At 39.2% G+C, this 17,987-nt stretch overlaps 1 protein-coding gene across 4 annotated transcripts in view; it reads right to left on the bottom strand.

The window, feature by feature from the left end:
• shank3a (SH3 and multiple ankyrin repeat domains 3a) overlaps nucleotides 1–17,987 on the bottom strand; it is a 225,956-nt gene that overhangs the window by 92,463 nt on the left and 115,506 nt on the right. For 3 of the 4 annotated variants that reach the window (XM_040025475.1, XM_040025476.1, XM_040025478.1), the window contains 4 exons: nucleotides 5,974–6,082; nucleotides 5,817–5,831; nucleotides 5,301–5,452; nucleotides 3,154–3,321 (listed from right to left, as the gene is read on the bottom strand). In XM_040025475.1, coding sequence (XP_039881409.1) covers nucleotides 3,154–3,321; nucleotides 5,301–5,452; nucleotides 5,817–5,831; nucleotides 5,974–6,082 — 444 coding nt within the window. Of the gene's footprint in view, nucleotides 1–3,153; nucleotides 3,322–5,300; nucleotides 5,453–5,816; nucleotides 5,832–5,973; nucleotides 6,083–7,179; nucleotides 16,564–17,987 lie in introns of those variants that run through there. The other variant, XM_040025477.1, reaches the window with a different exon arrangement.

Genomic DNA, 17,987 nt, shown 5'->3' with positions numbered 1-17,987 from the left:
GTTTTTTGTTATTTTCGGAGGCAATCTGTGCTCAGAGATTTCTGTTGACACTCCTGCAGTTTATTTGCGCACCGGGAGACACACTTCATAAAACTCAGATTGATCTCCCCTCTCACCAGCTTTCCCAGTGTGCCCTACTACAGTTATTTGTTGACTCACATTCGCACCCACTTCACACATATGTTGGTGAGTTGTCCAGAGGTGACATAAGAGCCTGGACCTGTCTAGCATTATGTGGACAATTTACGCTGCCTATACAACAGCGGTGTCAGTAGTTTGTCTTAAAAGATTAGCCAAAACCTCTAACGTACAGGTCTCATGCCTTTTTGATAGTATATACTAGTGCTGTCAAAATTAACGTGTTAACGTAAACTAATCCGCCATTACGGTCAACGCGATTACAATGTCCAAGTAGAGTTAGCCTCGCACGTGCGCAAATGGGCAGTAGATCTGGTAGTGACGGGCAGCTGAAACAATCAACTCAATATGGAAGATGATAAACGCACATTTGCCCTATCGATGGGAAATTTGAGTATTAAAAAAATAACAAGACAGAACAGTCGACTGACATAAAGTATTATGCACATTGTGCAAGAAGGAATTTTCTTTTCACCAAAGCACTTCCAGCTTAAAATATCACATTGACGCGAAGCACACGTTAATCGGGAATGCTGCTCGGACTTTGGCTAACGTGTCAGCCAGCTTGCCACAAACCACTCACGGAGCATCGGGGACTCAGTAAGTCTATCTCTGACATATTGACTGACACAATTGCCAAGTGGATTGCAACAAACTACTGACCTATTAATTATTGTTGAGAATACGCGCTTTAAAAAGCTTTGGTTTCAAGGACTTGAAGCGCCTCCCCAAGAGTGACAGAGAGAGAGAGTGGATACATTTTGTTAACATGAATGTTCAAGATGTTCAACAAACATGTTAAGTGCGTATATTTTCCCTTTTTTCTCGAGTCTGTTTGCTCATGCAAAATGAAATTAGATTAATATAGAATAAAAATGAAGGATATTTACTCAGAATCAGAGAGACTTTATTTATCCCCAAGGGGCAATTAAGATACAACAGAGCAGCATGATGCTAAAAATAAGGACAGGGCATAAACAGGCAATAAGAATGAGATTTTAAAAAAAACAAAAACTTAAAATATACAGTATATACACAGTTTTAAAATTACATTGACTGAATACGTGAGTAAATAACTGTAAGTGACTAAAGGTGAATAAAGTGTCGACAGAATAAAAATATTAATTGTGATTTAAATTGTGATTAATCAAAATTAATCCACTGTAACCCTGTGATGAATCTGATTAAACATTTTAATTGTTTGAAAGCACTAGTATATGTTATATATTAGTGTATACTTACCTCTTAGTATATAGGTTTTTTAAAAAGATGTATTTCACAGGAGAGAACCTGTGTTAAAAGATTCAAGAAACCTATTCAAATTCTCTTTGAATTTAAGGATACATTCTTTGTGTTTATTCTGCATTTACTTTATTATATTGCATAAATGTCAGTTATAAGCTTAAATATAAAGTTGAAAAAATGTAATTGCAACCAGGCTATTGATCAAGTAATTGCGTTTAATTGCGATTAATTACAGAAAATTGTGAGATTAATTAGATCATTTTTTTTAATCTATTGACAGCGCTAGTATATACCTAATACAATGCTTTTGTTAAACTGATTTTATATAAAGAGTCACAGGTTTTCAAAACTATAAAATAGTCTGTACACAGCCCTACAATGTTATCTGTGTGTATGTGTGTGCATGTAAGTGCGCATGTCTGAGCAGAACAGTTTAAGTCCAAAACCATTATAGTGAAGACACTTTCTGTCCTGAAGATTTCAAAGAGAGGTTTAAGGCTTAAGATTCAGCTATTTGGCTGTGGTTAATTTGGTTTAGGGTAAACATGTGGTTTGGGTTAGGGCAGTGGTTCCCAAACTCTTTTTGCTAGGCCCCCCTTTGTTTTACAAGAAAAATGTTCGTGCCCCCCCCACCACCACCACCCCCCGCGCGTGCACGCACGCACACGCACAAACACATCCTCCAACCACACACACCCATATTTTGCTCCACTGCGGTTTATTTCACACCTCAAACATTTAGTAAACAATTAAACAAATACAAGTAATCTGCAATAAATGACAGGTAGTAATAAAAATAAACTACTAACTCTTTTACGCTACGTCCGCACCTACACGGGTATTTTTGAAAACTCAGCTGTTTCGTCCACACGTAAACGGCGAGTTTTTTAAAACTCCCTTTTTGCGTTTACGTGTGGACGAGGAATACAGAGTTCGTCGCGCAACGTCAAAGGTATGTGCCTTTTTTCACGTCACGCTGTGCGCCATGTTATTGTTTACATGAGATGAATTGCAGAGAGACAAAATACTGTTACTGTTAATCTGACTATCTGCAGGTTTTACACGCTTACATACACACACAGTTACTGTCCCTCCATTTAGAAAGGCAGAGGCGTCACGGTGTAATTATTTTACCTGTAGTTGTTTTTTTTTCCTGTGTAATAATATTCAACATTGTTATCAATACATTTTTCAAAAAATGCCTCTCTGTGCAAAATGGGTTTAAACACATAAACAGCTGTAGGATACTGTTAGTCCGTGATTTGAACCGGGGGAACAAATCGTGGCAGGATCAGCCTGATATTATTTGTATCCCGCTGTAACTTTACTGTATAAAGAGCAAACATCTCCAAAATGTCAGGAGTAATTAGTCATTACAACAAGTGTTTGTGAACTAAAAATCAAGAATGTGGGATACTGTTTGTCCCCGATTTGAAGAGCCCAGCACGTGCTCCTGACGAAGGGAAAACCAATTATGCAGGGGAGACCTACCTTGGCACTTGTGCAGGTGAAACCAAAGGGAAGATATGCTTCAACATATTTTCTAGTCTTTGGCTTAGAATGAAGTTGGTTTGGAAACATATTCAGCTATGCTTCATCTCCTGCTTTGCGTTTCTGTAGGCGCCCCGTGCTAGCAGTGTCCAAGCGTTTTGTTCCCCCCACTTTTCATACCGCGCCCCCCCTGCCATGGCTCTGCGCCCCCCCTAGGGGGCGGGCCCCACACTTTGGGAAGGTCTGGGTTAGGGTAATGTGTGTATTACTGTGTATTACCTGGTGTATCTCCTGCCAGCCATTCTCATCCACACAGCCGACCTGTGCATGATCGTGCAGCAGCAGCTCACAGCAGTAGGGATCTCCTCCTACCATCGAACTGTGGTAGAGAGGAGTTAGCCCCCTGCTGTCTTTATAGTCAGGAGATGCACCCAAGTCCAACAGCGTCTAGTGGGAAAAGAGGCAAGTTTAAGGTTTTAAGTCACCAGTTTTGGTTGAATTTTCACAGTGAAATGGGAAGATAAAAGAGACCTTTGCATGGATGAATAACAATAACCAAAAATAATAACTAAGAATTAAAATACAAGTTAATGTTTACACTTTACTAGTTAAAGATACAAGATAAAAAGCTATTTTAAAGTTGTTTTCTATTGCTGTTATGACGCTAAGAATATCAGCATTAGGGCTACCACAAACGATTATTTTGATAGTCGACTAGTCACCGATTATTTTTGCAATTAGTCGACTAATCAGATCATGCATCCATTGAACATAAAACATACAGCTTATTGCACCAGAATGCATCCTCTCTTATATAACTATCATTAGCTTACAGCTTTAAGTGTTTAAGATATGTGCTAACTAAAAATAAAGACAACATGATAGTTTATTAAATTTTAATGAAGTTTGCAGATTGCTTCGGTGGAGTTTAATAAACTCAGCCGTCTGATCCTTGCTATCTAAAATATAACAGGACACCGGAGTATATTCTCAAGCATCTCACACTTCTGATAATCAGTTGTCTGCTTGACATTATTCAGCTGTGTAAAAACTATAACTTTAATCTCAGCCAAACCGATTTACTCAGGAACAAATAAAATACTGAAAAAAGCCAAACAATAAGATTTTTAAGTTATCTAAGTGATTTGTATATGTTTAACCTGAGTAGCGAAAGATAGCAGTGGGTGTGAAAACGAGTCCACCGGCTCTAGTGAGCCTGTAACCCCGGCTAGCTAAGAAGCTAGTGGGTAACAGACGTCTCTGAAAACGTCGGAGCGCTTTTGAAAATATGTGGTGTCTTGATAAACTGAGCAGATATCTGAGGTTTACACCGCTACATTCTCGTCTGAAAATATGTTAAACGTTTATTTTGTGACCCAGAAAGAATAATAAGAGTAACATTAAAACTAACTAGCTGCCACCATTGTTGGAAACTGCGCTGGGCCGCGCTATGAACTCTGGGACACAGTTTCTTCTTCTTCGGCGTTTAACGGCAACTGGCATCCTTGTACATGCAGTGCTGCCATCTTCTGTTTCAGTCCATTATTACACTCTTAAATCCTACTACTTATTCCTGCGGCTTTTGTGATCTTACAAAGCTTCAAACGATGCGTCTACTATTAAATTAGTCCTCGACGATTTTAATCGACGTAATTGTGACTAGTCGACTAATCGTGGCAGCCCTAATCAGCATCCTCCTTCCCTCCCACTTATTTTCCTTCCAATTCTTGAATTCTGTCACCCTAAAGGTCTCACTTAATTCCATCCATCCATCCATCCATCCATTCATGCTGTCATAAGCTGATAGCATGAAGCTGTCATAGGCTGAGAGATCAGGCACACACTGGACAGGCTGCCAGTTCTTTATACTGTTTAACATTAAATTTATAATTCTTGTGTGTTCAAATGCTGAACCTTGCATGTTCAGGCACCTGTTTATGTTAAAGAGCTACTGTAGGCTTATAATAGAAAGCCAGTAGAAAGCTGACATCATCCAATCAAGGCTTGTTGAGAGGCTCAGGAAAAAGCTGGCAGTACTTTTTAGGCTGTAGCTACTGCAATTTGTAACTCTCTCCTATTGGATCTTTAGGATCATTCAATACCATAACTGTGGTATCAAAAGTGGAAATAACTCATTCCAGTTTCAACAGTTCAGTTTCAACAGGAAACATGACTCACACAACCCATTTCATTTGGGTTACAAGCCTCCTCAAACCAGACACATGCAAGGCCATTCAGTGATTCAGTGATTATGTCAGCATATTCAAAGTTCAATCTCACACATTTAGTAAGTGCCCTCTGTGCTCGATAGCTCAAGCACCTGCTGCCAGACATTACCTGCCCATACATTCTCCTTTTCTAGACGGGGAGTTTGCATGAATGTGGTTGAGCCGGCTGAACTGTATATACGTGTGAAATGTGCTCACTATAAGTGCTGTATGGTTTTTGCTGCGCACGGCCTTGTGCAGAGCAGTAATCCCATCTTTTGTTCTGAAGTCCAGATGTGCCCCTCCACTTTTCAGCACCTTGATGAGCTCTGCACAGCTCTCCAGCTGTGCTGCTAGCGTTAGAGGACATTCTAAAAGCACAAGGAAGCAAAGAACACTTTTGAAAACTCAGCTTATTTCCACAGACATTATTGTGCATTCTTCCCCCAAAACATCCACCACTTGAATCGCTGCATTTTTTTGGGACAAAATTGTCTGTGGCTTTACATTTTCAATGACTCTGCAGTTGGATCACTGCCTTTTTCAGTCGAGATTGTCACCCTCCTGTCTGCTGGCTGCTTCCAGTTGGTGTTAAATCAGCCTATTCTCATGTTTCCCTCACTTCGCAGCTCATCTGCTACACTACAGGTCACCCAGCATTGAAATCTCCTTTATGACTGGACAAACATTTGCATATACATGAGGAGATTAGCAAAGAGAGTAATCCAGCTTTACCCGCTATGCAGAAGGCTTATTTCAGAAAATCCATATATGGTCATTTGTGATGAAGACAGAAGGAGAGAAAAGACAAATCAAGGATGGAGAAAAATAATCATCAACAATAAGTAAACTCAAGTTTGGCAGGGATGGAAATCTTAGCAGACTTGCTCACCTCCTGTGTCTGGGTCATGGAAGTTAGGGTCCAGGCCTTTTTCCAGGAACCTTGAGACCTTTTCAATGTTCCTCTGCTGCACATACTCCATGAATTTCTTCAGGTTTGCCTAATGGAGGGAGACAAGGGAACGGGGAGTAGGGGAAGAGGAGGAAGAAACAGCTGTGATTGGATGATGTCAGACTCCTGTGGATGGGGATGTTTAATAATGCAGTCCAGAGATGAAAGCTGAAGTCATTGCTTTCTCTCCTTCTGTGTTTGAAGGTTTTATTTCTGTTCAGTCATGGCAAGCTAATGGAACATATTCAGAAGATACGGTATATAAGCTATTATAGGACAGACCAAAAAAAGAAATGGACAGAGCTGCAAAACAGCACTGAAAGGGAGAGTTTTCCTTTGGAGATTAGCGGCAAGAAAATGAGATCCTGAGGCTAACATCATATTTTGAGTTCAGATGTAATGGTTATAACACACACACACACACACACACACACACACAACAATGGCTCTACAATTAATGTTTAAAACCACTTTCATAAAACAAGCACACAGTCAGAAGCACAAGCTCACGTGTAAATCATATCCACTCTAAAATACACAGACACACACATGCACACAAAACACTTAATTTCCTTTGTGACTTATGATTAAAAATATTCATCACCTTTACCAATACGAGTGCAAGCCTGTAGAGTATAAAGCGAGAAATGAAGCTGTGAGCAAGGCACCAGTGCTAACACTTCATAATAGATTAAAATAGTCTGACGAATCAGGGCAACAATAAATCTAAAATGCAAAAGTGAAGCCTAGAATTGTACCAATAAGAATGTACTGTAGTTACAGAAGACAAAAGGAATTATTGAGAGAAATTGACCAAACAAAATTTTAATACTGAACACATAAACTGTCAATAAAAAAACATGGATGATTGCCTAATATCATCTCCAGGATGTAATTATAAAATATCTGCAGCATCCCAAATGAGATTTACAGAGAACTTTCATTACTCCTTCATTCTCTCAAGGTCTTCCAGTTTCTCTCATTACATAATATCCGCATGTGCTAAAGCCTCGAGACTCATAAACTCATTACATTTCACACAACTTAATGAAGACATGTAACGCAACAAATTTAAACGCGTGCTTACCAACGCGAGCACTCACATGCAGCAACGAGAACAAAAAGCAGCAGCCATTTGACACTCACCATGTGCAGCATCATATACTGTTTATCCCACGCTCTGAAAGTCACACGATACAACACCTTCCAAAATTTCACATCACACACCTCCTTTCTCTTCTCACCAAGTCATCTGCAACCCGCTTGCCTCTACAAGCCCGTGTCTTGTAGACAGACACCACTGACATGCTGTGAGCAGCTGCCGACTGCTACTCTCACTATCTCCAAGTCAAACTGAGAGAAATTCACTTTGGCTTTTCCCTTTTTTTTTTTCTTTTTACAACGTTCAGAGAGGCAGTTGTTATGGTGATGGGATACAAAGACAGCTCTGGCAGCCAATGTACACGAGTGGGAAGAGCATTGAGGTTGGGTTTGTGAATGTGTTACGAACGAGTGTGGTTGTGTGTCCTGCATAAAACCTAGGATAATGCCTTGAAGAGGCTCAGGGATGATTTGCCAGTGATCAGCTGGATCTGATGTGTGTTTTATTGCCTGTTGAACAGAAGACAGACAAAAAGCCTGGATAATGATTTATTTGCTTTGGTGAAGGTCTTAATGAACTCTTTATATTCTTCTCCCTTTTGCTGTCTTTCTGTCAGGGTTACACACAAAGAAGGATGCACACTTCTTTATTTTCCATGTCATCTCGACATGCTGACGTTTGACTAAAAATTCTGAAAATAATTAAAATGGTGACAGTCTGTCATACATCAAATTAAAACGCCAAACCGCTGCGACTAAACTCAGTATGCTTTACCTGTAAGGCCAGTAATTTGCCATAATACAAATGAAAATACATTTTAATAATCTCTACCTTGAAAACAAAGGTCAAAAAATTTTGTTCAGTTATTCCAAAATATCTGCTAAATATCAAACAGACAGTTTATTTACAACCCAACCAGATTAGCGTGACTTGGTCTACAAATCTATCATAATGAAGTGAAATGATGACATGACATGGCTTGCTAATGTTAACTGAGTGCCACAACTAAACAAGCATAAAGGTAAAGAAAAAAAGTAGGCAAGACAGATTTACAGTACAGCTCGACCAAAAATACTCCACAAATCATCCTGATTTTATCTTTGGGCCAGATAAAAAAATAATCAAACTTTAATCTCTGCACCTCTTTTATGTCTCCTCCTTTAGATGTTGCAATTCTCTTTCTTCCCGAATAAGTTAAAAACTTCCTGTCATCTTTTCAGCTTGAACAAAATACTGAAGAAAAGAGTTCAGTGGGCTCAAGGAGAGCATTCATCAATTTACTTCAACCATTTGTGCACTGATTACCTATTACTTTTACTAGGAACCACTTAACAGTAGATAAGTCTATCGTCTACATTTTTACTTCATTATGCAAGATTGTGCATATACACAGAGCAGACTGGCACATGAAATAAGAGTCTCCTCCGTAGTAGTGTGTTCACATTTCATTCAATCATTTGCCAAGGCTCATTTACACATTACTGTGGCAAGTCTTCCTTATTAGTCACTGGTTATCATTGATCCAGTCTTAGATATAGTATTCTTTCCATTGTTTTCCAGAAAGAACAATAGTGAAAAAATCAAAATTTAATACTCAACATACAAACAATGAAAAAAACAGAAAAATCAGCAAATGAGAGAGAGAGAAAGAGAGCAATGGCGAATAAGAAAGCACAGGCAGATGAGTGTCAGAGGTGATTTCCAAAAGAAGGATTGAAAGAGAGAAAGCTACAAGAAGATAGAGAGGCCTGCTATGATGTATGGTTCAGAGATGGAGGGACTGACAAAATCCAGGAGTTGAGTATGATAAGATTTGTAAGGGTTTTATAATTTATAAGAGTAAGATAAGACCCATATGAGATATATGGGTCTCGGACCCAGTGTTTTTGAGTTTATTCTGCATTTTTGAGCTTCTCATGCTAGGTTGTGGTTATTAGTTCTTGTGTTGTCATGTCTGCGTCTCCATGTTTCCTGTTTTATTTTGAAAGAGTCTTTTGTTCTTTGCTCATTGTATCTAGTTTCCCTTCCCGCGTCCCGTCATTATGTTAATTTCTGCTGTTTCCCCATGTGTTCCCACTTTCCCTGATCACCTCCTGTTTTCTGTGTTTCATTGTCAGGTCGTCTGTTATTCTAGCCACATTTTTCATAGTTTATCATTGTGTTCACAGTTTTTTCATAGTTTGCCACAGTTTTCATGGTTTTTGCTGCTTTCAGCCAAAATAAAGGCTCCTGCAACTCCTCTCTCCGCATCTGCTTTTGGGCCCTGTTCACAACACCGGCGTACCCCGCCGTGACAGTATCATAGGACTGATCAGGTTGAGCAGTTTGGAAAAAAGGCTGAGATGGTTTGGACACGTTTGGAGGGACAAAGAATGTTGATATGGAGTTGCATAAAAAATTCTTGGATGTATTGAAGGAGAACAACAGCAGGCTGGTGTGACAGAAGAGGATGATGGGGATAGAGTGAGATAGAGGGAGATGATCGACTTCGATGACACCTAAAGTGAGAAGGAGAAGAAAAAGAAGGCAAAGAAGAAGAAGCAGTAAATCTGCACACAGTCTGTACACATTTTTTGTTCTCGGCTTGCCTTGCTCATATAAACATCCTTACAGTTCCACAGTTTGCAATCTCAAGAGATATCACCCGAACTGAGCAAAAACATGCACGGTCACATCCCTGCATGCATCAGCTTTACTCATGAGAGCATGGGCAACAACATCACAGTAACCTCTGTCCCTACAGAGGAAAGGTAATCCCAGCAAAGAGAAGCACTGAGAGAACAAATGACATTATTCTGCTCTGCTTCGGCCACACATAGGCCACACATACATACTGTTTCAATGACAGAATTTTAAAATGTGTTATTTCAAAGTTTCTGCTGCACAAAACGGCTAAACATATTTTCTGTAAGTAGTTACTATAAGTGTCATTAGAATACCTCATGTTGCAAACTGAGTACATGCTAGTTTTTTTTTTTATAAGGAATATGTGTCTTGAGCTTTGACTTGAACTTTCAAAATAAGACAAATGGTCAAAGCGGATTTTGTGCATACACTATCACAATAGTGATGAAGCACCCCTGCAGTGTTGGATCAAGAAAACAGAGAATGAGAGAGAGGGTCAGGCAGGAAGAACTGAATGGCAGTATCTATAATCTATGGCAATTTACCAGCTCAATAAATCAAGAATATATCCTCTTGTTCCTGCTTGAGGCTTGGTAATAAGTTGGTAATAAGGGCAGCGTTCTTATTCTTGAACCCACAACGTTTAACATCTATGAAGTGGAGGGATTTGTCCCTGATTAATTGAGGATTCTGAAAACTGAATACATTTTGTCATATGTGGATAGGTGACTTTGAATAGGGTCACAAATCAGTGGCAAGCAGTGAGTGGAAGAGCTACTCCAGCTGGCAAGAGAAGAGAGGATAAAGGTTTCTTCTTTTACTTCAGTACCCTGAAGAGGTTCTTGTCTCTTCCACCACTAAAGAGGGATTATCTGCCACTACTTCATAAAAGCCAGGGTAGGAGGCCAGAAATTATAGAGACAACACAAATCCCCCTGTGCAGCTATTTTCTCTTGGTCTTTTGCTCCCCTTTCATAAAAGATTTTTCATAACTTCACACAAAGAGACGCGAACACTTCATGTCCTATTTAATAGCACATATACACTCAGGTTTAAACAGAACCCAGAGATGAGCCACAAATAAAGAAATCATACACAGCTACAGGAAGTGTGTCAGACACTGTCGCTGCCCCATATTTACACTCATTACCACATGGCTACATAGCCCCTGGTCCCACAGCTGGCCAACAGTACGCTTTGCCATGGGTGAGTGATAATTGCAGTGCTCGCTAACATGATACATGTTCAGGAGCATCATATGCTTCTCTAATCTGAGCTGGCTCATAAAATACACACATGCTTTAGGCTGTCATAACTTCTTGGACAATAACTGCAGTAAGAACCACCACACTGGTGTGGTCATGGAGAATCTCTAGGGACTGGCCTACACATTATGGAAGAACATAGCCCCACTATAGATATGGAAGGAATCCTTCACCCAACATAGAACCAGCTGACAGTGCTAGCTATGTAAAGACGGGCATATGGTACGATATAATCCCAATATTTGGCAACAAAGACTGTAAAAAATGTTACTGAGCTTACTGTTGGCACAACACAACTGACTCATATGTGGTTACACTTCAACTTATCAGGTGTAGACTGCCATCAGGGAGCTGTCAGACATATTCAGTATGACAGCGATGCAGAAAACATTTATGACTGTGAGTGATAGTCTGACAAACCTGAACCAACACTGTCACTTAGATTCTCAGCAAAACAGCTGACGCTCAATTTGATGTAATTACTGGTAAGAGCCTTTTTAATATATAAACAACATATCTATGAAATCCCTCCAATGTGAATAGCACAGAAGTACAAAAAAAAATGCTGTCTATGCTTTATTATGTGAAATAGATGTACTTAATATGTTTTTGGCACCAGCAGTCAACCATTAAAAAGGGAAAACTGCCTATTTTTGTGTAGCCACATCAGCAAACACAGACAGCCTTATCTGGCAAAGAGAGTTCCCGATTACGCCGATCGCCTCTTTGTTGACAGCCACTTATATAAAGGCTAGAGCAAGAGCAAGCAGGCCTTGACCCCTGTCTCCCAGATGCTTTGTACAGAGTGCTGCAGGGGCACTGCATTTTAATTAGACACAGCAACTGACTGAGACACAACTCCCTGATAAATACATGCAGAACGGTTTCTGCATCATGCAGTTACATTTTGTAGCTCATGCAGATTTCAAAAGCAAAAAGAAATGAGTTAGTATCCATTTCATGAAAAAAAAAAACAGTAAAACAGAAATAACAGTGGCTTTAGATTAATGTGCTTCAGTGTAATTAAAAAATACAAATGATTAAGCCTCAGAGTGCATGCTGTGAGTAAGACTAAAAAGTACTGGTTAGGACTGGATTTCATTTCGTTGTGAAAAGGAGGTGTATTCAGTGGCAGATAACACAAAAGTAGGTTTTACTTTGATAATAAACAGTGCCAAGATGAGTCATGAATGAATTAATAAAAAAAAACAAGACTGTCTATTTTAAAGACAGGACAAGGTACGACTGATTAATAAAGAAAGCAGGAGGAGAGAGGTTTTAAAATATAAGGATGAGAAACTGTAACCACATCATTAAAAAGCTAATTCAGTTGAAAAACATGAGCTTTGTTTCCCATGTAGTGCAATATATTTTATTCTGTATATATATTTCATTATTTTATATACACATACGCATATAATTTATTGCTGTTTGCTTTTCTTTTAGCACCGATGTGGGACAGTGATTCCATTTCATTGTTTGATTGGTTTTTTTTGTAAAGCGTAGACCTCAGGTCTTTGGCAAAACCACTAAGCAGGCAAAGAGGAGGCGGCCACTGGTGGACTGAATCTTCCATTTGATTCAAGCTCAGTATCAAAACAGAGGCTCCTCTTTTTTAAAGCTCTATTCACAAGAAGGAGAAAAAAAAAAAGCAGTTTAATGGTTTAACTAGTTTTATTTGTCAGTTTATTCCATAATTCATGAATTTACTGCAGAGTATGAAGGTCTAGAAGCAGGTTCCCATTAAAAATGCAACACAATGAAGTCGTATGGAAGAAAGACAAGAAAAATGGGGTCACGTGAGGGGGAGGAATGGGAAGAAAGACAGAAGCACAAAACATGATAAAGGGAGGAAAAATACTGAGAAGAAATGCGAGAGCAAAGCAGCAATCTGTTTACAGTACAGCGTTAGTCTTGTTTTCTGCCTGATGTTTTTGTTGACTCTTAAAGTGAATAAAAGGCACAACACAACTGCTTTGATGAGCACATCGCACCAAGCACAGACAGTGTAACAATAAAATCTATTGTACATGCCACACGCTTTCTTTTTAAATTTCCAAACAATAAAATGAAACTCTATTTATTATTATTTCATATTATTTAATCATATTTCTCACATTTCCTTCAGTGTTTTCTTTCTCCCTGTGGCCATTTTCCCCCACTTTTCATTTTTCAGCTGTTTCTGATTTTTTATTTGTTTCAGTTTTGAGTCTAACACAAAACCTCTCATATCAGGGAGATACAGTGATGGGTCACTACTGGCCAGTTACTTCCTGAGAGGCAGGTTAACCAGATAAGCAGCAAGTTGTAGCAACTTTCGCCTGAACTGATGATCATAAAACAAGGTAAAGGTCACTTCTATTAATCTCAGGTTATTGTTAGTCATTAATAATGGTCTTTGAATAAATTAAAACAAGGTTGGGCAAAAACATTATGTTTTTTCATTAATTTTGGCCTTCGTCTGCTTGTGCCTAACCGAAGCACCTGGACCCATATGTCTGAGCATCTGACGGATTATGTTAAATCTTTTGCCGCTTTCTTTACACAAATAACCAATTTTGTGGAATGGGTCTTCTTGTTCCCTTAGAGGGAAGGGTCAAAGCAAATCAATACAAAGTTCTTGTATCTTTTATTAATCTGATGGGAGCAATTTCTTGCTGAATAACAACGGCCCAATCCATAAGGGTCATTAAATGTGATTATGATGTAAATTGCATCCTAAATGCTTCTCAGTCACCAGATGCCATAACAATTTGAACATCTATGGGAGATCTTTTTGGTTTCCTAATTTTTTACTTCTTACCACTTAATGCATGTTGTATTCTTCTACAAGCATCTCTTACGATAAGATTTATTATTGTTAACAGCTCAATCTTCACATATTCTCAGCCCTTATCCATGTGTGTCTTGTTCTAGTAGTCCACTTCGCGTGAGCATCCCTTGGTCCCGCAACAATCGTGACCAACTAACTTTGGACTGGAAGCTTTTCAGTTACTCTTACTCTGAGAGAGCAACCACAGTAACAGAAAATTAACACGACGCGGTCTGAGACTTCTTTGGACAGTCTGAAGAGTCCAGACTTTTGAATCCATCCACCCCACCAAGCTGACTTCTAACTGAATCAACTTTCTAGCACAATTAGGCGATCACCACCAAAGGTGGGACTAATGCTGTAGCTGTTCTCAAAGGCTGTCTAAGTATGTGCAGTACACACTGGTCTCCACTGACTGATATGGGAAAATCAAATCTGCTTAGGGTGGTTGACAATGTTTTAACAACCTGCAGAGATATGACTAGCTCCTAATGCACATAGATATTTTTTATATTTCAGTTTGATGCATGAACAAAAAAACATTTATTCTTATTCTTTCTACTGAAATGCAGTCGCTTTGTGCACTTTTTCTTTCAATTAACCAAAATCTGCTTTTTGCTATGGAACAAAACAAGACGCTTGCCTTCATATTCACTGTAAAAATGTGTTTAATATAACATCCGGCTGGTTGATTTAATGAAGCCACCCATTAAAGAACATATTCATTAACCTTTTTGGTTTAATGCGGGTGCTTAAATTCCCCAGAGATAAAGAGCTGCTGCTTACCGCTCAATGCCTGTCACTGCAGATTGTGGTGATTCTTCTTTATCTGTGTGCCTATAAGTACAATATGCTGTCTCTATTTGTGCTTCTTTGGATCTCAGCCCATGTTTGTCTGAGAGCACAAAAGCTTCAGTAATCTCCAATATCCATACCTAACAGGCTTAAAGTGTAATGCTCTTAGCTACAAAATGACCAATATACTGTATGACAGAGTGAGGATTTGATCCTAAAGAGGAGGATTTTCTGTGAGGGAATCTTCAACCTTTACTATATTGCAGCAAAATAAATCGCTGAGTAATTTGATACAGTCTTAAGCTTACAGTGAGTCAAACGCCACAAAAAAAATGGCACTAGAGGCTTAAGGATGAAATTTCCTGGACACATTCACAATCATATGGACCCACACAAACACACAACTACACAGGAAAAAAACACTAATTCATAATTTAGCGCACTAAACACACACATTTTATTCATGATGTATGAGTGCAGTAAAAAAGCCTGCACTCTAACATAGTGAGGAGTGCTGTTACCATGGCAGCAGCATCTAACACATAATTCACTGGTATAAATGCTTCTGTATAACAGAAAAGTCACATTTACACCTCTCTAGTGCACGCCGTTTTCATGGCCACCAGGCGGCGATACCTGTTGTTGCAAATAGACTTTTGGTCCTATAGAAGTCTACGGCTTTACAGCTATCTGACTTGACCTCAGGAAACACTTCTCTGGTGAGTTTCACTTATTTTGAGGATCATTGACGTAAAAATCAAGTCTGTAAATCTCGCTTATGCTGTGTTTCAAAGACCCCAGGGAATACCTACAGTATGCTCACTGGTGATTATGTCGAAAACGCAAATTTTGAGTACTTTGCAAACCAGTCGGTGGCATCATGGTAGGTAGATCTATCTTCTAAACTGTCTATGAGGAAATCATATGAGACACAGTCATTATCATCATAATCATCATAACTGCAATAGCTAAACAACTTGCCCCCTGCATGTTCTCTCTGGTTTGAAATGTAGAATATTATGTAGTCCTTTAACTGAGATTTCTTTCTGATTGTGTAGGATAGCAAGGAAAGGAAACACAAACGGAGAAGTTAAAAAAAAAAGTCTCTGCTTTCTAAAGCCAGGCTCGAGCTGGATTCCTGCCATTTGCTGACACTGCTTGCACATGCCAGTATAGGTACTCTGTTATGTGACCTACTGCTACTTCAAATGGGACAAAATGACTGTGACGCAATTCTTCTGCCAGAAAACATGCAAACATGCATACGAAATTTCCCCTTGTGGGACTAATAAAGGTATATCAATTCAATTCAATTCAATTCAATTCAATTCAAAACATGCCATTTTTTAGCATGTGACAATTTTTCACCATTTATTCATCATTAATATTGTTGTAAGTACCAAAAATAGCTGCTTGGGCTAATGCTCCTGGTAAAACAGCAGGACTCAACAATACACATGTCTTCATACAAATCCTAAATTTGAAGAGCATAAACTTCAAGACAAACAAGTTTCTACAGCACAAACTATTGTGCATTTACTGTCGTAGGTTGGGTATTGAAATAAGAACAATGCCAGTAGAGCACCTGCAGAGCCTGTTGTAACAGTAACCTAGATTTACTACTATTAACATGAGTCATTTTAGCAGTAGTGTGCTGTGTCTAACCTCTGTGGCCCGGTATCTCGTAGCTTTCTCTGAACGTAGCAGCATGGTTCCTCCTGAGTAATCCTTTTTAGAAAAAAAGACAGATTTTCGACGTCTGTATAATAACTACCACTCCTCTTGATGAAGTACAGTTTATGAGGGTGGGACAGTGGGAGCTTTCTGAAAGGGTTAGCTAAAGGCTTGAACAAAGCAGAATAAAGCCACTGCCTCTTTCCCGCTCAACAACTCACACACAAAGTTGCAGAGCAAAGGCTTATTGTATGGGATCCCACACACCCCCAGCCCACCCACCCATCCAGCAGCAACCAAATCCACCCACCCTCCTGACCACACTGGCAGTACAGTTTTGCCCAGTATTGTCCCTCCCATCAGGACAAGTGCGCTCTGGCATACCTGCCAACAGTTTAATACAATTCATTTAAAAAAAATGGACAAACAGGCATAAACAGGAACAGAGAGTAGAGCTTTGTCTACGGTTTATATACAGAGGCATATATAGAAACAAGGCAGCATATTCATCGTTCTACTGTAATACACCATACAAAGGCTTGCTATGTGGCTAAATTTATGCCAGTTACAGTGCAATACAATCAAAATAAACATACTATAGTAGGCAAATATTTAAAACTACCTGATTGTAACATATATACTTGAGGACTGAAATAAATTGACATTTTGGTACATATATACAGTAAGTGTGGCAACAGTAAAAGAAGTATCTACAGTAATATCTACTGTAACTAACCCGACCCCCCCCCCCCCCCATAGTGGTTTTCAGATGAGTAATAACTAATAGAGATAAAGTTCATACATTCCGTCACATGAAATATGAAAACCCAGCTGTGTTGTTGCTTGTAGGGTGTGTTTGTAAGCAGGGTGGTCAGGGAGGATGAGGGGAATGCATGCAGTCATCAGAATCAAAGAGTTCAGAGAAAGAAAGAGCTGAATCAGGTCCAGTCACGTGCTTTCAAACTGACACCAGGACAGAGTCACATGGACAGCGCGGGGATATACTCAGGGGATGGAACACAACTGAGTCAAACCTGAGTAAAACTTCTGTCTAAATAGAAATTAAAATATGGCAAAACGTACCCTTTCTCTCTTAAACAGGCCTACAGGTTAGTGAGAGAGAACAGAAGGGAGCAGGCAGAAAGCCAAAGGCTGAAGCAGGGGGTATGTGGGTAGTGAATTTATTCAGCCTGGTGATTATTAGAAACTCCATTGTACTTTATGCCTCTGGCATCCTATTTTTCAGCCATCTATTCATGGAGCCTGACCTAGAATGACGACTCTCCAGTTAGTGCAATGTTTTTTGTTTTTTTCATTGTGAAAACTTGGGCAATGAGATGTAAAAACATCAAGACTAAACAGCAAGTCTTACTCCAGTAAAGGCAGAAATGGATGGATTGATGGAGGAAACCGTATTTTAAATTTTAAGTTAGCTCGCTTATGAAATACTGGCATGCAAAACAAACAACTGATTGCTTCCTTTGGGTAACACTGATTCACAATTATATAGGCCAACTGGTGATTTTAAATGCCATGGGTGTGAATTTGAGAGGCTGTCTGTTTCTCTGTATTGGCCCCAATGTGGACTGATGAACTGTCCAGGGCCTTTTGGCAGATAAGCTGGTTCCAGTCTAACTTTTAAATAAAATCTCACGTTTAAAGATTCAGTGGAATATATTGC

Source organism: Simochromis diagramma, unplaced genomic scaffold (assembly GCF_900408965.1).
Source record: "Simochromis diagramma unplaced genomic scaffold, fSimDia1.1 OVJJ01000293.1, whole genome shotgun sequence".
NCBI classification, from domain to species: domain Eukaryota; kingdom Metazoa; phylum Chordata; class Actinopteri; order Cichliformes; family Cichlidae; genus Simochromis; species Simochromis diagramma.
The sequence above is the reverse complement of the archived record's forward strand: the minus strand, read 5'-3'. Positions and strand labels throughout refer to the sequence as shown.